Source organism: Drosophila montana, unplaced genomic scaffold (genome assembly GCF_035044405.1).
Source record: "Drosophila montana isolate Dmon_TW-CO22-7 unplaced genomic scaffold, ASM3504440v1 contig_1624_1, whole genome shotgun sequence".
Lineage (NCBI taxonomy): Eukaryota > Metazoa > Arthropoda > Insecta > Diptera > Drosophilidae > Drosophila > Drosophila montana.
Window position 1 is genome coordinate 2,162,298 of NW_026996559.1, and position 22,394 is coordinate 2,184,691.

General features: G+C 34.9%; 2 protein-coding genes across 3 annotated transcripts; both read left to right on the forward strand.

Annotated features, from left to right (window-relative positions):
• The first annotated feature begins 5,560 nt into the window (after positions 1-5,560).
• LOC135440668 (serine/threonine-protein phosphatase 2B catalytic subunit 2) lies at positions 5,561-7,746 on the forward strand. Its single transcript, XM_064699958.1, has one exon. It carries the CDS (start codon positions 5,759-5,761, stop codon positions 7,499-7,501), a length of 1,743 nt encoding a protein of 580 aa, XP_064556028.1. The 5' UTR covers positions 5,561-5,758; the 3' UTR covers positions 7,502-7,746.
• A 4,785-nt stretch (positions 7,747-12,531) lies between these two features.
• Arp2 (Actin-related protein 2) lies at positions 12,532-18,873 on the forward strand. Of its 2 annotated transcripts, XM_064699652.1 has the most exons (8): positions 12,532-13,199; positions 14,310-14,420; positions 15,622-15,636; positions 16,666-16,881; positions 16,939-17,148; positions 17,214-17,363; positions 17,445-17,723; positions 17,782-18,873. In XM_064699652.1, the coding sequence occupies exons 1-8, from the start codon at positions 13,152-13,154 to the stop codon at positions 17,950-17,952; spliced, it is 1,200 nt and encodes a 399-aa protein (XP_064555722.1). In that variant the 5' UTR covers positions 12,532-13,151; the 3' UTR covers positions 17,953-18,873. The 2 variants fall into 2 exon arrangements, with proteins under 2 accessions (XP_064555722.1, XP_064555723.1); XM_064699653.1 differs by lacking the exon at positions 15,622-15,636 and having other exon boundaries at positions 12,533-13,199.
• The last annotated feature ends 3,521 nt before the right edge of the window (positions 18,874-22,394 follow it).

Sequence of the window (22,394 nt, forward strand, 5' to 3'; positions counted from 1 at the left end):
TCTTTTATTACACAAACATGATGAATCGACAAAGGAACAACAGACAAAAAAACAAACTTTAAAAATACGACTGAATCTCTCTCTCTATTTCTGACCCTTTCTCTCTCTCACACACACACTCTTGAAACACACGGAAACACAAACATACACCCACACACACACACTCAATAAATAAACTCAAAGTTTATGAGTAAATTGTCGTCGCCATTGTCGCCTCACACTCTCTCATCTGGTGATTGTGTATGTGGTCTTTATATACGTGCCATCTTTATCGTAGTCCTTAGCTGAATATATAAATAATGCATATATATGTACATGCATATATATGTTTATATAAATAAACCGAATTAGCTGCAGTGCAGCAGGTGTCAAATGTGCAGCCGCAGCAGCAGCCGACAAAAAGCAACGCAAAAGCAAATTGCCGACATCTAACGGTACCACACATACACACACATGCATATTGGATAAGCTTAACTTACTTACGCTCTCACTATACGCGCGCGTGTTCACTCTCTTACACTCACAACTCTCTCTATCTCTCTGTTATTTACACTCGTACGATCAAGCGGCCGAGTCATCAAACAAATTGAATCGCGTGAAAAGCAGCCGAATATCGATTCGGGCGCCTTGCGCCTTTTACGTATGCAATACAAAAACAAATTAGCGAAAACAACAATACACTGCGTTTGCATGGCGTCTCCTTTCGCAGCAGCATCACATTTGCGTCTGCGTCGCCGGCGTGAGTCGAGTCTATTTTATACTTAATCGAATTTTAGTTATTTGTTAATTACAAAAAAAAAAAAAAAAAAAATATGAAATAAAATTTAATAAAAAACTAAGAATGAAACAAAGCAAACTGAATATGTGAAAAAGTGTGCAAAAGTTTAATTGGGTTTTGTTGTTAGCTGTTACTAGTTTTTTTTTTAGTTTTATTTTTTTTTTTTTTTTGCCCATACATATTTATTGTAAACAAATGTAATATTTATGCATATGAATTACAAATTAAATTGTTATTTCTACCTTATGATGCGTATGTTTTTACCAATTGTATAATTACATAAATTTATTGTTTACTACCCTTTAAGTAATTAAGTCAAATGAATTTATAAAAATAAAATGCAAAAAGCATAAAAACGAGTGCAACTTCTCTTAAACAAATGCATAATTACTAATATTAATAACAATTATAATATAACAAAAACAACAACAAAATATTTAAAGAAAAATTTATTAAAAATACAACAAGAACAGTAACTATATACATTTATTTTTAAGCTTAAAGGTAAATGATAAATGAAAAAACAAAAACAACAACAACAACAACAAAAACAAGCGAAAGCAAGCATTAAAAACAAACTGTTATTGAGCGGATAGTTAAGGAAATGTGGGGAAAGAATTGATGAAATGTGCAGTTAGTAAAACAATTAATATTTGACAAAGACGAAACAATTGATAGTTGACAAAAATGTAATACAAAATGCAAACTTATAGCAATTTGAAGTACTTTATAAACAATTATATATACATACATACTGCATAAGAGAATTATATATATACATACAAACATACATATATTGAAATTATGGCAGGCGCAGAGCATATTAATTGATAAATGCAACACATTAATGCAACAGGAGAAGGTGATGATTAAGATAGAGAAAGGAAGAGAGAGACAGAGAGAGAGAGAGAGAGAGAGAGCAACAACAAAAATACAACCAAAGTCAGAGTAATAACACAAATAACAAAGAAGATAACGTTGCCCCTTAACATACAAATTTTAATAAGTTTATTGGCAGGTAAAATGGAAACAAACACAACAAAAACAAGAAACAAAAACAAAACACCAACTTCAGGAGAAAAAATAGATAAACACACTTCAGTGGCGCCTGCATAAATGGCAAGGGTACAATAGCTAGAAAGAGTTGTTGCCAACTCTGTCAGACAGCGAGAGCAAGTGTTGGAAACTGTTCACTAACACCATCGCCTGGAAGCAGGTAACAGTTCGCGCAAATGCCTCCGCCAAGTAAAGGGGGACTGTACCCATGCGCACATACAATAAAAACATGCATGTAGGAGAAAAAGTTCGTCAGCCGAAAAATGATAACAAAGAAGTAAACACATACATAGACAAGCATGAATATAGTATGTATGTTTACACACACACATATAAATGCAAATATGCAATTTTAAAGCGTTTTGACACACACACACATTTCCCAAATAGTCAAGGAACAAAAATAAATTGCAATAAATGAAAAAAAAAACAATACAGTTAAAAGTTAAGCAAAAGAAGAAGAACAAAATAATATACAACCAAAGCAAACTATTTATAAAAGTTTATTGCATTTCAATTCCAAAAATAATCTATTTAAACTAATTACAAAGAACAACAATTACAAATGCAGTGCGAGAAAATACTATTATTGTTTTTAAACTAATATATGTATACATATATATATATATGTATATAAATATACAAATAAATAAATATACATATATATATATATATATGTATATGTATATATGTACATACATAAGTACACATATGTGAAAAGGCAGAAAAGAATAAATAATTGACAAAATAATACCCTTACAAGCGTACACACAAGCACACTTACATATGTGTGTATGCAAAACAAACATGTATACATACATGCATATTTTTCTCCTAGAAAGCTCACGCCCTCTCCCCCCCCCCCCTCCCCCTGCCCCCTCCACCACACCCACCACTTGCCATTTAGCGCGCTCTTCTAAAACAACTAAAAAAAAAAAATACAACTAAATAAAAAACGTTTAATAAGAAGCTAACATAAGCAAACAACATATGCATATATACATGTATATGTGTATATATATATTAAACTAATACTTTTATACTATATACACAAAAAAGAAAAAAACATTTCTAATCTTTTTCCAAGGCTCACACTCAACCGCTCTCTTCTCTTCTTCTTTCTATGCATAAGCGCGGCATACACATCACTTTTGAACGGTACATTTTCTACTACAGCCACAATAAATATAAATTTACCCAAAAAACAAAAAAAAAAAACAAACAAAAAGCAAAAAAAACCAAAAATTTTAAATAAATTTAAAACCGAAAAAATCGTTACAAATCTTAAAAGAAAAAAGAAATAAAAAATAATATAAATATATACTAACTTTTTATGACTTTTATATTCCATTTTAATTTCTTTCTTCTACTGCTTCTTCTTTTTCTGAGCAAGCATGAGAGATAAAGAAATACAAAGAGAGAAAGAGAGAGAATTACTAAATTGTGAAATATATATATATATATATATATATATATATATATATTAATTTTCCTTTGCAATAAACAATTGAAAACTGTTGAACAATTTGTTGCCGTTGTTTGTAAATTAGCATAAATACTTACATACATACATATTGTACAATCACATTGTTTTAAACAAATTACTTAATTTTTAAACATGATTTTGTTAATGTTTTTCGATAGGTTAAAAACTGAAAATAAAATTTTCATTTTGTTTACTCTTCAAATAAATATAAACAAAGATTTTAATTAGTTTTGTGTGTGTGTCTGCGGATCTGTGTGTGTGTGCGTGTGCGTGAGTGTGTGTGTGTGTGTGGGTGCGTGTGTGCGTGTAGGTTGTTGTACCTATTTATTTATTTTGAAATTTGAGTTTAACTTTCAGTTCGTTTATTTACCACGTCTTCATTGCAAAAGCTAAAAAGGGATAAATCCCCCTTTATAAGTAATATTTGTAATGTTTGTATATTTTATCTAATTTTTTGATACATGTATTTTTCAACATCTACTTCCTGCCCTCGAATGCTTTAAAACTTTACACAAGAAAAACTTAAATATATATTATAAAAAGAATTAAAACTTTACCTTTTGGATAAATCAATTTAAATGCATATTTTATATATATTTAAACATTTATTTATATGCATATATATACATATATACATAAAATAATATAAGTTGAAGCAACTTTGTCGGAGTCAAAGCAAAAAGTTTATATACTTACATTTAAACAAAACAAAAACAAAAAAAAAAACCAACAAATAATATTAAACAACATTAAAACAAATTAATATTTAAAACAATTATAAAAAATTAAAAAGAAAAACAAAAAAAAAACACACAAAAAACAAAAAGAATAAAAGAAAACATCACATCTAGATAATTCTCTTAAAAATTTTCAATTTTATTATAAAACCGAAAATAAGTAAATTAACAAATTTAACAGTGAAAGCATTAATTTATTATAAATTTATAAATGTATTTCAAGGGCAGCTGGCTGGCAAAAGAGGCAAAATGCGGAATGCAAATTGCCAAATTGCCAAATTGCAATTGCGCCGTTGTGAAGAAAAATTGTATGCAATCCAAAAAAGAACAAATTAATTTACAAATCGCATTGAAAAATGCAGAAAAGAAGTTTTATCCTTAAGTGAATGCAAAATAAAAAATGATTATCAATGTTATTAACAAAATTAATATTAACAAAGCAAGAAACAAAACAATACAAAACCATTTAAAAAAAATATACAAGTACCTATCCTAAAAATAAAATGCGCGCACGTTTATTATTTCCTCTAAATGTTCGTTTTGAGTATTAACATATAAATCTACATACATATTTTGTGATTTTTTTCAGTGATGCTTCCATAGTAAGTTACCGTTATGTTTTATTTGTAAGCATCGATGTTGACATATCGGTTGGACATTGATATTCCGATTAATCGATCTAATGGATATGCGTTAATCAGCCTAAAGAATATATGGATCCTTAAATATCATTAGCTCATCATCATTCAGAACATCTCAATTCATTGTGTAAAATTGGGCGCGATTTCAAGATATTTCAATTTCAATACTAAAACGTTTGCAAATGGCTCTGTAGGACTCAATAATAAAAACTAGATGCTGTTCTTTGGAATGCTGTTGTTATTTTTGAAGCACTCACTAATTAAGTGCAACGTGTCAATTGCTTTATTTAAGGCGTGTAACAAATTACTCCACAACAGTTCGATGAAGCTTTGAATTTGATGGCTGTTGTGTACATATATCTAAAATAAGGCGTATTGAAATGATGATGATGCTGACTATTCTAAATTAATACCGCAATGCATGCGCTTACGTCATCTTTCTCCAGCCTTACGTTAGCATGCGTGTCTTAACGTCAAACTTGGTATTTTCGGTATTTTTGTAAGTTAAAAAATGGGGCATACAGCTTTTGCCGCTTACGGTCACACTGGTAGAATATCAATAAAAATAAAGGAGAGGGAGGGGGAGCTGAAAATTCCATTGAGAAGCGAAAAAAACGTAGCGAGAGAAATTACGACGTCTGCAGGGCACAGCAGCAGCCAAGACGAAACGAAAATATAAATACAAATTGTGAATATATTGCTGTTGTGTTACAGAAGCAGCAGTGACGACAAGAACAAGATATCTAATAAAATACCAAAAGGCTGGCAACGCGATAAAGCGGCTAACTAGCTCCAAAAACAGCAGCAGCAGCAGCCGTAGCAGCAGCAGTAGCAGCAGCAGTAGCAGCAGCAGCAGCAGCCGTAGCAGCAGCAAAGTAGAAAAGTGCGTGTGTTGTTGGCCAACGTGCCTCTGTGTGCGTGTGCGTGTGTGCAGCTAGTGCAATTAAGTGCAGTAGGCGGCGCACACAATAATAAAAAAAAAACGCTCACTCTGTGTGGGCGCCAGCTCGAGCAACAGCCACAGCAGCAACTGCAATTCAATTCACAGCGCACTGCAATAATGTCTTCGAATAATCAATCGAGCGGCGTCGCTGGCCAAGTGGCAACAAGTGCCAACCCGCGCGGTGGCTCCACTAGCAACTCCACGGATGCCACAGATACGCAGCATGGCAGCAACAATAGCGCGAACAATGCCAGTGCCAACGCCTCCTCCACAGGCAATGCCACAGCAAGCAGCAACAGCATCTCGAATGCCGCCAGCGTTGGTCACGATAGCCCCACGCACAAGGCTCATGGCGGCCATGCGCCGATCAACACCAAAGAGCGAGTCGTCGACAGTGTCCCATTTCCACCCAGTCACAAACTGACGCTGGCCGAGGTATTCGACGCGCGCACCGGAAAACCAAATCACGAGCTCCTCAAGCAGCACTTCATTTTGGAAGGGCGCATTGAGGAGGCGCCGGCAATGCGCATAATTCAGGAGGGCGCCGCACTGCTGCGGCACGAAAAAACAATGATCGATATTGAGGCGCCGGTCACTGTCTGCGGTGATATACACGGCCAGTTTTATGATCTCATGAAGCTCTTCGAGGTGGGAGGCTCGCCGGCGACAACAAAATATCTGTTCCTGGGCGACTATGTGGACCGGGGCTATTTTAGCATTGAGTGCGTCCTCTATTTGTGGTCGCTGAAGATTACGTATCCGCAGACGCTGTTCCTGCTGCGCGGCAATCACGAGTGTCGGCATCTGACCGAGTACTTCACCTTCAAGCAGGAGTGCAAGATCAAATACTCGGAGCGGGTGTACGACGCGTGCATGGATGCGTTCGACTGCCTGCCGTTGGCGGCGCTCATGAACCAGCAGTTCCTCTGCGTGCACGGCGGCCTGTCGCCCGAAATACACGAGCTGGAGGACATTAGGCGGCTCGATAGATTCAAGGAGCCGCCCGCCTTTGGCCCCATGTGCGACCTGCTGTGGTCCGATCCGCTCGAGGACTTTGGCAACGAGAAGAACTCGGACTTCTACACGCACAACTCGGTGCGTGGCTGTTCGTATTTCTACAGCTACGCCGCCTGCTGCGACTTCCTGCAGAACAACAATCTGCTGTCGATCATACGGGCGCACGAGGCGCAGGACGCCGGCTACCGCATGTACCGCAAGAGCCAGACCACCGGTTTCCCCTCGCTGATCACCATCTTCTCGGCGCCCAACTATCTCGACGTGTACAACAACAAGGCGGCGGTACTCAAGTACGAGAACAACGTGATGAACATCCGGCAGTTCAATTGCTCGCCCCATCCGTACTGGCTTCCCAACTTCATGGACGTGTTCACCTGGTCGCTGCCCTTTGTTGGCGAGAAGGTCACCGAGATGCTGGTGAACGTGTTGAACATCTGCTCCGATGATGAGCTAATGACCGAGGAGAGCGAGGAGCCGCTCTCGGACGACGAGGCAGCTCTCCGCAAGGAGGTCATCCGGAACAAGATACGCGCCATTGGCAAAATGGCGCGCGTCTTCTCTGTGCTGCGCGAGGAGTCCGAGTCGGTGCTACAGCTGAAGGGGCTGACGCCGACGGGCGCCCTGCCCCTCGGCGCCCTATCCGGCGGCAAGCAGTCCCTCAAGAATGCCATGCAGGGCTTCTCGCCCAATCACAAGATTACCTCGTTCGCGGAGGCCAAGGGACTCGATGCGGTGAACGAGCGGATGCCGCCGCGTCGCGATCAGCCGCCCACACCCAGCGATGATAATCAGCATCCGCATCAGATTCATAGTCAAGGAAACAATGGCGCGGCGCATGGGTAAACAGCAACGTCGATGGCAATGACAACGGCGTGGGGGTGACAACGGGACTCGGCGGCTTCTGTGGACGCCGATCTCGATCGGTATTAATAATAATACCTGTTGTCGATGGTGTGACGTGTTGTGGTGTTGTGTGGCGTGGTATGGTGGGGTGTTGGCTATGCGCCCAGAGCATGTTCTGAGCACGTACAAGACGGCACAGCACACGCACGCACACCTACACACACACACACACACATACACAAACACACACACATATTAACAAATAATATCTACATATAAACATTATAATGTTGCAAAGATTTGTCGTTTTAGCTAAACATCATTCGTAATAATTGTAATACACAAAATACATACTTATTTTAACGATAAGCAGAGAGGTCAAAGGCGAAGTAACAATGGAGCAGTTGAACAATCGGAACAGAGCAAATCAGAATAGAACCCCGAATATGGCACGTGGAAATTCAACTTAAATATCTCACACTATGAAATTTGAACTCGAGAACAGCAGCAACAGCATAAGTAAAGGATTTTATGCCCCCCGATGAGGTATGCAGGATATTACAATTAGCCACAGATTCCTTTTTCCGTAATTAAAGCAAAATACCCGAAATTAATCTTAAGCCTGTATGTATAAAGATTGAGGAAATTAACAAACAAAAAAAAAGTGAAAAAAAACCCAAAAACCTAGCGCTAATTTGTTCAAAACAATTAGCAGCGCCAAAAAGAAGCGTACATATTATAATTAAAGAGAACAGAAAAAAAGAGAACATTAACATTAATGAAATACAAGCATACTTACATTAATTTATATATATATATATATATATATAAATAAACAGTAAGGAACTGTGCAATCTTTAAAACTAAAACACTAAATATTAATTGATGCTTACACATTGTAATTCGCAAAAGCAATTTGAATCAATATGCAATATGTGCCGCAATAGTCCACAAATGTTCCTTATACATTTTATTAAATACATCTATACATATATGTAATATGTACATATAAATAAATACATACATATATAGGTATATATATATATATATATGTATTTGTTTGTTTGTCTATCATTAAATAATTTTGTAAATGTTAAATTGTTGCCTAATATAACTTAACATACATTTGTTTCTATGCGTGAATGTGTATAATTTATTGTGTTTATTATTTGCATAGCTAAACATTTTGATTTCATTTTACTACTGTGTACAATTCTAGTAAATAAATCAAGAAAAGTGGAGAAGCAGAAAACGAAATACATCCAGAAAATACAAAGGAAAACAATTTAAACAAATCAGCAAAGTTTAGCCGCAACCGAGAACTTCTAAGCATTGCATTTTAAATATTCAATTGATAATAAAATGGCATAACACAAAAGCCCCACAGACAAAAAAAAAACACAAAAACAAAAACAAAAAACGAAAAAAAAAAACAAAAACAATTTACCATTTAAATAGCAAATCAAATATTTAACTAATAATATAAATACTTAAAAATATCTAAACATATGTATAACTGCAGCTGCAAATGAATATCAATTTTTGCGTATTCTTTTTGTTAAAGAAAAAAAATATAAAAAAAAAATATACACATATATATAATTATAATCACAACAAATCCAATAAACACTAAAACATTTTCTCCCATACATCTCTTTTGTTCACATGTTTCATTTGTGTAATTTAATTTTAATTTGTTTAAAATAACCTCCGCCATTTTTTTCCCCTTTTTTTTTATTGTTATTATAGCAAAATATATGTTTATTGACATTTGGAAAGCAGAAGTTTAAAGAGTTTCACTTGGTAGAAAATAAGAAATCACGCACAACATTGCTTTGAATAATAATTATGAATGTTTTGATTCTAAACAAAAACCTCAACAACAAATAGTCTAGCCATTGAGTTAATAATATGTATGGTTAAAAAAAAAAACAAAAAAAAAACGAAAACAAATATATATAAATCCTTAAAGCATTCACAAATTGTGCACAATACATCAAGCAAATCAATATTATATTACACGAAAAGGAATATATATATATATATATAGATTTATTTATATATATATATACATAAATTATATAACATAAATATGAATGTTTTTTGGCAAATAGTAATATTGAACTCCTACTGTATAAAGTCAAATGAAACAATAAGCTTTTTACTAGCACATTTGCAAACAAAAACTTAAAACTATTTCCCAGACTTTTCGAACTGAAATTAATTTACTTGTGCCATGCTAGAACTCAAGAAAACTCCTTAATATATAACTCATGTTAGCTAATGTTTCAATTAAAAAAACCCAATTATCGATTTTAATCGGGAACATTAAGGATTCAGATAACCATTTAAAACAAATGTTTTGATTTGTATGAAAAACTAAGACGAAAAGTCTCTCTCTTCTTATTATACAAATAAGAAATACAAGTTTTCGATGTTTTTTAAAGTAGAAATGAAAATCTTGTTGCTCTATCCTTCTACAGTTAGTATCCAATGTTTACAGACATATATTAACTTTGGTCATTAACTGTTTAATATGTGCAACAAATGATTTTTACTTCTGGTTTACGGAAAAATCACATAGATAATTCTTACTACTGACTTTTATAATAATAAAAAAAAAAAAAAAAAAAAAAACCAGCCAACAATTTGTATAATTGAAGTACATAATAATAATAATCAAAACTATAGTTATTTGAGTTGTAAAGATGTATTTTTGAATAGTCTAACCAGAACCATACTCCATATTTATGTGGTAATCTTTAAGACAAAAGCTCTGATATACGACCCCTGATTGTAACTAAGTATATATATGAGAACTACAAATATTATTCAGTGTATGAATATACATACATAACCACCACACACAAATGCCTTCATAATCATTGTTTGTTTACGACTCTCGAGTTGTAAATAATGTTAATTTGTTAACATTTGCTGTTTCTCCTTTTTATCAATTTCAACCTAACGCTGTACTTTGCTTAAAAAAATTACTAATTCCAATCAAAAAAAAAAAAAAAAAGTAATACATAAAATTATACGTATACTGATCTTAATATGTAAAGTCATTAAAATTAGTGTTTAACTTAAAATTAATGAATTATGCACGTGTCGAAATAATACTTCTGCATCTATCCATGCAGATATATACATATTTGCGTAAAACTGAAAACTAAGTTAAAAACTAGCTTTTATAAAAACCTCACACAATTATTCAACCAAAAATCGCAGTTAATTACACTTTGGCACGACAGTACATACATTTAGTAAGTTTTTAAGCATATTTACATAAATTTCGTTAACGTGATTTGTGTTTATTCCGCTTATAAATGAAATGTTAAAACTGCTATGCGGTAGTGCATAAATTTAGTTAGTAAAAATATTTAAAAGAAAAAAAGAAAGCAAATCAGTTGCTAAACTGCAGCGGTTAAATGAAATTGTAAAACTTGCATAATTTAAAAACAAACAAAAAATGAGAAAAAATGAAAGAAGAAAGTAAGAAACACAAAGAAAAGGAAAGAAAATCAAACACCAAACCGAGGGACGTGTTATGAGATTTACAAATGTGTTATACTAATTTGTTGAGAGCGAATTCATGTGTTATATTTATTGCCGCCAGCTGTTATATGTGCATATACATATATAACAGATTCGGCCAGTCTATTGTTAATCAATGCTAACTAGAAATGAAACTAAACAACGTGCTTCTCAACTAACTGTTCCATTTACAAGTACATAGCGATTTATGTACCATTTATGTATTGTATTACAAAAGTCATTTGTCCACCGCTTTGAAGTACGACTTAAAATTCAGTGTGTGCATGGAGTATTTCATGGCAGTCTACACACACAAACACACACACACACACACACATACATACACATACACAGACACACAGGACACACTTACATAAATATCTAGATTTTGATAAATATCAAGTGCATACAAATGATTACGGTACACACAACCTACATAAACACATGGATCGACCACAAGGAACTAAGCAGAATCAAAAAGAAATTTACTCAAAAACTAACAAATTAAATAATATTAGTGCAGCATTTGCACATGGAAGCAAACAAATGTATATGGAAGCAGCATTATGTATATCTAAGACATTTCGCCTCTTAAAGCAATTCTAAAGATAACAAATTATATATACATACAATATACATATTATATAAACCAAATAAAATAAATTGTCGCGACTCTCAGCCTGCTTCGTCTATTAATGGCTCCTTACCAAGCACTTCATATCCTGGCTCTGTTGCACCCATATCATTCCTTTGCTTATCTCAATTCAAATAGCTTAAATAGCTTCATAGATTCGTTACAGTTCAGATTTGCTTTTGTTTTAAATCCGTCAATTTGGAAGATTCATTTGTTATCACTCAGAGCTTGTAAGGAAGATTGTTATAACCAATACTTATAAGAATTTTGAAAACTACAAAGAACCAATGGAGCTATTTGCATAATCAATGACCATTATCATGAGTGATGTTCGGGGAATTAACATTACAGGTTGGTATGATTGTAAATCCCCATCAGTAAATGGTACGGCTCTCCTTTAGATTCTTATTGGATCTCGTTTTGTGTCTAGGTTACTTTGTTAATCTATATAATAACATACAAGAATTCAGAATATTTAACTCTACATATGGAATTTTTGATTATGGTTTGTATATTTTTCAGATAGTTTTGTTTTTTGAGGCAGCTAGATCGATGTTGATGACTTCCTAAGGGACTATAATGAGTTAAGGTTTAAGCAAACAGGTGGATGTCAATTAAGAAAGCTAAATAATTGACATACACTATCAGAAGTGATATTATTTTCCATATTCACTCATATACATATTTGAATAACACATTTCAAAGTATGCATTTTTGTTGTATCCTTTTGTCGCCAAATTTTAAAGTCCGTAACGACCTAAAAAAAACCGATACTCGATATGCAGCCCTCAAGAAAGGTAACGATGTTTGATAAGCAAAATATATTGCAATATCGATATTCACAATACAACTCTGCTTTTACATGTGTGTGTTTTGCTCTGTTTTGTGCCGCCTAGAAATCGAAATTTCAACTGTTTGCAAGTCTTTCGCCATTAATTGATTGAAAAGAATTTATTTGTGGCACACATTTATTGTACAAAGAGTGCGCACAAATATATAGCTTAACGCAAAACAATAGAAAATACGGCAAGAGAGTGAGAGAGCGTAGCATTAAGAGGAGAGTCCGCACGAGTGCCAGTGCATATGTGTGTGTGTTGTGTATGAGTTTCGCCTGCGTGTGTGTATGAATGAAGCTGGCATTATATGCGTGTCTGTGCCTGTGCCCGTTTGTGTGTTGAAAATTGTGTGATTAACTGCATTGAGCTTCGTCTGGTAGTCATTCAACAGTAGTATTAAAACGGCTGTGGCTGCAGGAATTTGACTCATCAACTGCTACAGCGACGCGCCGAAACATTAAGCCGTTATACCAACAACTGCAGCAGCACAAGCAAGAGGCAATCAACACCCACGACGACGTCAACAACAACAGCAGCAGCAGCAGCGGCAGCAGCAACAACACTAGGCGGCGGCAGAACCAGCGACAAGGCAGCCGTGGATAGTTTTAGTTACAGTCCGAGTCCATAGTTTGAGGAGCATAAAATGGATAGCAAGGGCCGCAAAGTTATTGTTTGTGATAACGGCACTGGGGTATGTATGCTTTAAATTCATATCCAAGCGCTACAAATTCCACAGAGACAATCTCACGGCTAGTCCCAGTTGATGACACACATTTGCAGCTCTTGCTTGCGCGCTGTGGTTATACAGCGATTTTCTTTGCATATCGGGGCGTTGACACTGCGGGGGGCGCTCCCTAATGTAACCGGTGTAGCGTCTTCTTAAGTATGTACAATATAATAATAACTGTGATTTAAGAAATGCATTTTTTGTATATGTACATATATACATAATAATGCATGTATATAAATACATATACAAACGGCGCTTTAGTCATGGTTACAAAAGTTTTGTACAAGCTGCGACGGCATTACTCACCGCAGCAAATCTAAAGTTACGCATACACTCTCTCACGTACACTCACACGCAACATACCAAAACCAAAAGCAATACCAAAAAGAGCGCCAGAAAGAACAGACACAACAACAACAACAACAACAACAGCCCATTCCCAATCTTATTTCTTATCAGGGCTAAAGTATTTGTGAGTGATTACGCCTCGTTTCGAGCATGAACTATCGATTGTTGCAAGTCTTTCGATAACTGCATTAACTGTTATATATCCATGATCTATGTAAATAAAGTTCTAAATCTAAACACAAACCACAAATCCAAAATGTGAGCTTGACTTAAATGACGATATGATAGAAATCCTTAATATTTCTCTTATCGAAAAATTTTTTTATTCCATTCTTTTTCCGATCATTTGTGAGCAAAGGTCCCTTCGATCGTAAACATACATACAAATTTAATTATTAAAAGATGTTTTCCAATATGATTTGATATTTAATCAAAATGTCTTTCAAGCGGACATCTCTCTAAGCAGGATACAAACACTGGAGCTGTGTGTGTACGTTCGCTAAAGCGAGGCTCTACTGTATATGTACATATGCACATAGGGTATTCAAAACCAAGTACCCAACCACGCAGACGCAGCTGTTTAGCGATTCTTTGAGCTGCAACTGGGTTGCAAGCTGTTTACGTGTGAATTGGTCAGCCCAGATGTGTTTGAGTAGCATTAAATTTGAAGAAATCAATGCATTTAATGCACAATTTAATCTATTTTCCCTATCTTATTTACAGTTCGTCAAATGCGGCTATGCCGGCAGCAATTTTCCCGCGCACATTTTTCCATCGATGGTTGGCAGGCCGATAATACGAGCGGTCAATAAAATTGGTGACATCGAAGTGAAGGTATGAGAAGCGTATTACCAATTGGCACATCTAAACGCATTTAATACGGACACACACAAACCCACAAACACACACAAACCCACACACAAACCCACACACACATACACACACACATACACCCACATACATACTTAATATATAAAAATATACATATGCACAGGTCGATTATATCTACTCGTAATAACTAAGTACTCTATAATATATTTATACATACTATATATGATTAGCATTGGTCAAGAACTTAGCGCATAGCCTCACCATACTTATCATACTGTATGTCCATTATTCTTATACTTTCACTTTCGTGTTTCCATACCCATATTCATTCTTATGTTTGTTGAATACCAAACAAATACTTAACTTACAATTAGTGTGTCACTTGGTTTTGTTTTCTTATCACAAATCCTATTATTTCTATCTTATTTTTTTTTTTCTGTTTTTCTTTTGTTCGTGCAACATTTCTACATTTCTTGCATTTTGTATTGAGTTGCTGCAACAACGACAATAACGACAACACATCCTCATCACCACCATCATCATCATCATTATAATGGGTGTCTTTGGTCTAAGTATACGATATTAACGGTGTAGGTGTATTTAAAATCTTGTTATATCTTTTTATGACAATTGTAACAGTACAACTACACTCTCTGCTTAGTTCTTGTGTGTGTGTTTGTTGTGTGCTTCTCGACAAACGTTCTTGATATGTATGATATATAGATGGTGTACTATATTTGCGCTACACAAAATAGTACTTAAAAGCGGCCAAATACTGGAACTGTTTTCGATTCTTTTCAATTTCTAGCAATCAGTAGGCTGGGCTCCTTAGGGCCCCAACATTTTGGACAATCCTATTGCATTAGAAAGCCATCTTTATAAACAGCATGACTTTTTGCTTCCAGGCTTTTTCTATATAAATATATATATACTATACATTTTTTTTGTACATGCATTAGAGTTAGGTACTTTGAGCACTTTATACATACATTCATTCCAGATACATTCAATGTAGATCTATTATTGAACGGTTTTGACAGCTACTAACTATATAAGTTTAGCTTATTTACAAAATATCAACAGATATTTATATAAAAAAAAGAGCATACAATCTATAAAGAGGAAAATCTTTCTGTTTTTAATATTCTTATACATTTTTTTCTGTTCTTTTTTTACATATTTTTTTGAAACAAATATTTTACAGGATTTACATGTCGATGTAAGTCAAGTTTTATAGTTTAAAAAACGTAATAAAAAAAACAACAAATACTTAACTCCCAGTGTTAAGATGCATAATAAACTATAAAACAAAAAAAAAAAAAAAACAGCAAGTAGAATATTTCAAATTTACGAAAAGCAATTTATATTTATTATGTACACGAAATGCACACGCTAACAAACTAACGAGTAATCCCAAATCTTATAGTAAACTTTTTATATTGTTAGTGAACTTGATGTTATTAATTTGAAAACAATTTGTAATGTTTACATTACGAATATTATATTTACATTGAAATTCTTTGATTGCTTTTACGATACATTTGTTTCCAGTGTGCGGTCTTTAAATAATATGTCGAAATTCAATTACCATGAATATTGTTGTTTTTTTTTTATTTTTTGTTTTTTGCATCAAACTGCATTCAATACAGTTATTTATTTGTTATGGCTAGCTTTTACTTAAGTTATATACATAAACATATGTACATATACATATATCTGGCCTTAATTATTGCTGTACCAAAACTAAATGAAAAACACACTTTTTAGAGGATATTTTTAGTTGTTTGTTTTAGTGCATGACAAGTTTTGATAACATGTATAAATATTTATATTTTGGTATATGTTTTTGCCATTGAAGTTCTGCACGTTATATGTTTTGAATTAAAGACAATCACAAGATAACAGGAATGTTTTTAATGTCCAAATATATTGTGCGAGTGCTTAAACTAGTTTGAAGCTTCTTACGTTAATTGTTTTTATTGCTCGTTACTCGTCATTCGTTACTCGTTACTCGACACACGTTTTCTGTAACTCGTTGCTACATATTCAATTCGTTAAGCATTTGTATTTGTTTTCTTTTAATCTTTTTGTGCCTGTTTAGCGCCTAAGCGAGTTGGCATCTTAGTGAGTTGAACTAACTCTAAAACCTTTAACGAGTAATCGCTATTTTAATCAGACAATGTACTAAACAATGCCATACAAAATGTTCGCTACATTGATATTAAACAATATATGTGACCATTTACAGGACCTCATGGTTGGCGATGAAGCCTCACAGCTGCGCTCATTACTGGAGGTCTCCTATCCCATGGAGAACGGTGTTGTCCGAAATTGGGAGGATATGTGTCATGTGTGGGACTATACGTTTGGCCCAAAGAAAATGGACATTGATCCGACGAACACAAAGATATTGCTAACGGAGCCCCCAATGAACCCCACAAAGAACCGCGAAAAGATGATCGAGGTACGTAAACATGAAGTTCTTCTTTTTCTCATATGTTTTCATGGACACTGTTCACAGGTGATGTTTGAGAAATACGGTTTCGATTCCACGTATATTGCCATACAGGCGGTATTAACGCTCTACGCCCAGGGTCTCATATCTGGCGTTGTGATCGACTCTGGCGACGGCGTGACGCATATTTGTCCTGTCTATGAGGAGTTCTCTCTGCCACATTTGACGAGGCGTCTGGATATTGCGGGCCGTGATATAACGCGCTATTTGATTAAGGTAGGGCACGCATAGAAAGATATTATTTGCGAGTTTACTGACCTGTTTTATTTCAAATCCCCTAGTTACTTTTATTACGTGGCTATGCCTTTAATCATTCCGCTGACTTTGAAACGGTGCGCATTATGAAAGAAAAACTATGCTACATTGGCTACGATATTGAAATGGAGCAACGTTTGGCACTAGAGACCACGGTGCTGGTGGAATCTTATACGGTACGAACCGCTTACAGCTTACAGGCATATAGAGCATTTGATAATGTTAGGTCTTACTTTTATACTTGCTGTGTTGTGTAGTTACCCGATGGCCGTGTGATTAAAGTGGGTGGCGAGCGTTTTGAAGCGCCCGAGGCGTTATTCCAACCGCATTTGATAAACGTTGAGGGTCCCGGCATTGCGGAACTGGCCTTCAACACGATACAGGCTGCGGACATTGATATACGACCCGAACTCTATAAGCATATAGTACTTTCTGGAGGCTCAACCATGTACCCGGGTCTGCCCAGTCGTTTGGAGCGTGAAATAAAGCAATTGTACTTGGAGCGAGTACTCAAAAACGACACAACAAAACTGGCGGTAGGTGCATTAACATTTGTAAATTTCCGATAAATTGATTTCACTTGCTCATTTTTAGAAATTTAAAATACGTATTGAGGATCCGCCGCGTCGCAAAGATATGGTTTTCATTGGCGGCGCTGTGTTGGCCGAGGTAACGAAAGATCGCGATGGCTTCTGGATGTCCAAGCAGGAGTATCAGGAACAGGGTCTTAAAGTATTGCAGAAACTGCAAAAGATCAGCAACTAAAACAACAACAATAACAGCAAGAGCTAACTGAAACGATAATCAATGGACACAACAGCAGCATTTGCATTTGCTTATCTTAAGTTCAAATTTATAGTTATTCGATTTTTTCCTAGAGAAAGAGAGAGCAAGAGAGAGAGAGAGGGGGAGAGAGAGTCAGTTAGTGCTCATTGCCTGCTAAAAAGTGGGTCTGTTTATAGCTGCGAATGCGGGGAGACGTGTTTATTCAGTCCATTCAGTTCATACTATTTGTGAATTTCTCTCCTTGTTTCATACACGTGTACATTCGTATATGCACATAGTAAGAGCATATTTTTCACACGCCCAGCACCCTTAATTGCTATGTTATAATCGTAATGCCAAATCTTGTATAATTTGTCATTTTGGCTCTAAATTTTAAGCAAATGTCACTTGAATTGTAATAATTCTTATCATAATGCCTTTGTTTATTTTGTTTTCAATTCTTTATTTTATTTACAATAATTTCTTCTTTTTTTTTACTAAATATATATGTGCATAGATTGTATTGATATTTTTGTAAACAAGTATCTTTTCATTTGTGCTGTAGCCTACAAACTGAAGTATTTTCATGTTTCCTTGTCAAAAAAATATGAGTATTAACCAGGTCTGGGCAAGTCGCTTATAGAGTTATATCACCGATTATAAATCGTCTGGGCTTTTCTGTGTGTGAAAGAGACAATGAGTGAGCTGCATAGTTTAAAGTGAAATAAATACATAAATACTTATATAGAAAATTATTTGTGCTAACTAAGTTAGTTGCCCGCGGCTGCGTTTGCTAGTTCATATTGCAATTCATGACTGCCCCATAATTTTAAGCATACATACATAAATCACAAAATACAAAACAAAATGTGTTCCGATGTGCATATTGAAAAATGCAATAAACTGTAATTGTGTGTATAAGTCGTCTACCTATTTATTTGACCATTATGCCATCCGAATCTATAGCAGCTTAAAGGTTTTAGCTGACAACAAGCTATGCAGAATTTTAGTTAGTAAAGCAATAATCCGTTTAGATAGAATATTTCAGCTTACATTTTAAAATTTTCCCCAAGATTGCCAATCAACTGGAGCGATTGGACGCAATGCGCCCTTTACAAGAGATTCCCGATTTTTATCTGATGATTCAATTAAGTTGGCGAACCAAACAAAAAAATGCAGATTTATTATTTATTTCCAATTCAATATATGTAAACAAGTACATACGATTATAGAGTCGACTAGTTGAATATATGAATACAGGAAAAACTGTCTCGAACTTCGAGTTATTGAGGTTAAAAGAAAATAACAGCTTGCGACATCCATTTAGTTAATCAAAACAATACGTGTAACTGGTCATTTCCATTCCAGAACTGGGAAGCAAATCGTAAAATTCACTGAATTAATAAAAATGTACGTATGTACTTAGTTCTATGCATATTATTATATGCATTATATTCAAGTGCGTATAGTTAATAGCTATTGTTCATATTGTACATGAGACAAGTTTTTTTTTTATAAAAGTATAAAAAATAAAGATGCCCCCGAAATTAATGATATTTTTTTGACGAGCGGAATTGAAAAAGAAACAAATTTAAAACATTTTCTTGATTTTGACATGGCTTAGGCTTGAGATTGAGATACGAATAGTGTTGAAAAATGGTAAATGCTGTTGGCAGCATGATTCACGTTGCTCTACACTGCGCAAAAAATAATTAAAACTGGTAATTGACAAGTGGAGTTAAAAAATAAATTAATTGTTGACGCTTTTTATCTTATTCCAATATGCTTGTATTTCAGTTACGCTTCTCTAATAAGGTGATTGGAGGCATAGTGTTGAGCAACGGCAAACGCTGTTGGCAGCACTACTCAGGCTACACTACACTGCACGAAAAAATAAGTGAAACTGGTATTTGACGAGTAGAGTTCAAGATATTTTTTGAATTTTGTAGGCCCGGCTCTGATTGCCAATTAATCGCACATTAAGGCAAGACTATGGCTCAATGACCTAAAGCTTCGCTGGCTGCAATCATGTACCATTTCCAACCAATCCTTTACCTTGTGCTAGATGGCACCCTCTATAACACCAGTTGCATCCTCGCGGTCATGTGTAAAGATAGCCTTAGACATTCGCTTTGCGACATCGACCTATCCATTCGTTGGCGCATTCCCGATTCTTGGTATCCATTTTGTGCAATTGGAGTTCGACCATAAATACGAATCCCTTCCGATAGCCAACGTTCACACCTTATACACACAGAATCCAGAGATTCTACCTTTTTCCGTGATGGAAGCGCAACTCTTGGCCATATCCGCTATCAAATAAGGCCAGAGAACTTTGATTTAACTTCTCACAGCTTTTGATATAATCATTTATTTTTATTCGTAATGTGAGACAACATTCAAAATATATTAATGCTTAGGAGACGTTTGGATAATCTTTAAAAATGAGTACTCAATACTGTTTTTGTCGAACTCTATATCAAGGCCAACGTAATTCTGAAATCAGTATTTGTTTCATTACAACTAATATACTGGAGGCAGACGGATATGGCTAATGTAGCCATAGACTGTCGGTACTGATCAAGAATAAATATATACAATGCTTATGACATTAAATGAAAAAATTATAATGCCCTCTACAAGGGTATAAAAAGAAAATATTCATTAAGATTTATACTTAAAGACTTAATGTCAAGATAGCCTTTTCGAATCTTCATAGCTTGTGTGTAGCAATCATAATTACTGTGAAGTGCAGGATAATATAATCACTTTATATTTATAGTCACTTTTTGGTTATTTCCTCTATTTCAGCCATACTTTATTTGGAAAAACTCACTTTTAAAGGTAGGCCCTTGCGATTTGGTATGTAGACACACATTTGAGCCACAATTTTGCACTGACATTTTGTAAGGATCGGACTGTAAACACCGACGATTCTTCGAAATACATTTTCCATAGTTAGGAGTTTAGTAACAGCCGCTGCATTCACTGCACAGCAATGGTTATATGTATTGAACGAAACTGGAATGCTTCTAAAGGTAGGTCCGTGCGAGGTTCGGTGTATTTTCTAGTCGGGTACTCCCAACCAGTGCATACTTACTTATTATTTCTTATTCTTACATATGTGTAAATTCAGGGCAACGCACGTGATAGAAGCATGTCTTCAATGCGAAGAAAAGCGAAGAAAAATCCAAAAATGTTTTCCTAGTCCTTCTAATAGTAGTACACTTCGAATAGAAGGCGTTCCCTTTTTGGCAATTGCCCATATTTAACCAGGCTTATAACTTACCTACATACTTTTGGCATTGCTGTTAGACCAATAGAAGCCAAGAGTCAGTCAGCAGAAAGAGAAAGTCGTGCATAATTTTGGTTAGAGTATACATTCATACATAGACACTGCAGCGGTTTATTTAGACTTTTCAAATCGCAATTAATACATTTTTGCTAGTACAACAATTCTATAAACACTTTTAGTAAATTTATGGGGCTAAAACAGATTTTCTAAGATGCTTTGACTCTGTCGCAACGCTGGGTATTTAGTTTGAGTATGACCCAAAATTGGACAAAAATTTCAGCGGCAACATCAACTTGGATCAACACTTAAACAATTACATTAACGGGTATGCAACATCATACACGGCCACCGCCACCTTCCCCTGCTGCCAGCTTCAACAGATGCATTCAACAATTTTCATTTTCTTTCCATTTCGTTACGTTAATAATACAATTATTTCTTTGTTTACAGACATTTTGTGGGCTGTGGCTTTTGATCTGCCGTACCTCGACATGCTTTTGTTGTCGCTTCTGTTCTGATCAATAATATAAAAATATACAGTTTTGTTATGTACACTTAGATGTTTCAAAAAGGAGAAAAAAACTCGTACATTCGGCTATATACTTACACACACATATATACATACGTATATATATATATATATATATATATATATATGTGTGTGGCTGGTAAGTAAATGTACGTACCTACATGCATGTATATTTAGTTTAGTCTGTAGAAGTATTTAATAAATTAGTAGAAAATACTTTTGTTTTTACTTGATACATAGTACATACACAATATACATATATAAAAATACAAGAGGGTCCATAGGTTACAGCGTTTCGTCTGCTTCTTGATTTTTGTTTCTTTTTTGTATTACATATTTTTTTAATATATTTATTTTTTTGTTGCTGTTCTAAGTAGCTTAGCTTAGAGAAAAGTACACAAAATCGAAAGACTTTTATTCAGTTTCAATTTGGTTTGGTTTCGTAATGCATTAAGAGTTGATTGCACAAAAAAACGCTACATAAAATAGTTGTTGTTGTGTGTGTGTGTGTGTGTGTGTGTTTAAGCGCTTGGCGGTCTCATATGTGTTTATGTAGAGTTGTGCGTGTGTGTGTGTGTGTATGTGTGGCAACTTGTGCAAGCAGTAGGCAAGCAGTTT

Coding starts and splice junctions, on each gene's coding strand:
- LOC135440668 (XM_064699958.1), top strand. CDS start 5,759: ATGTCTTCGAATAATCAATCGAGCGGCGTCGCTGGCCAAGTGGCAACA.
- Arp2 (XM_064699652.1), top strand. CDS start 13,152: ATGGATAGCAAGGGCCGCAAAGTTATTGTTTGTGATAACGGCACTGGG. Junction 17,364..17,444: donor TGCTGGTGGAATCTTATACG/GTACGAACCGCT, acceptor TGTGTTGTGTAG/TTACCCGATGGCCGTGTGAT. Junction 17,724..17,781: donor ACGACACAACAAAACTGGCG/GTAGGTGCATTA, acceptor GCTCATTTTTAG/AAATTTAAAATACGTATTGA.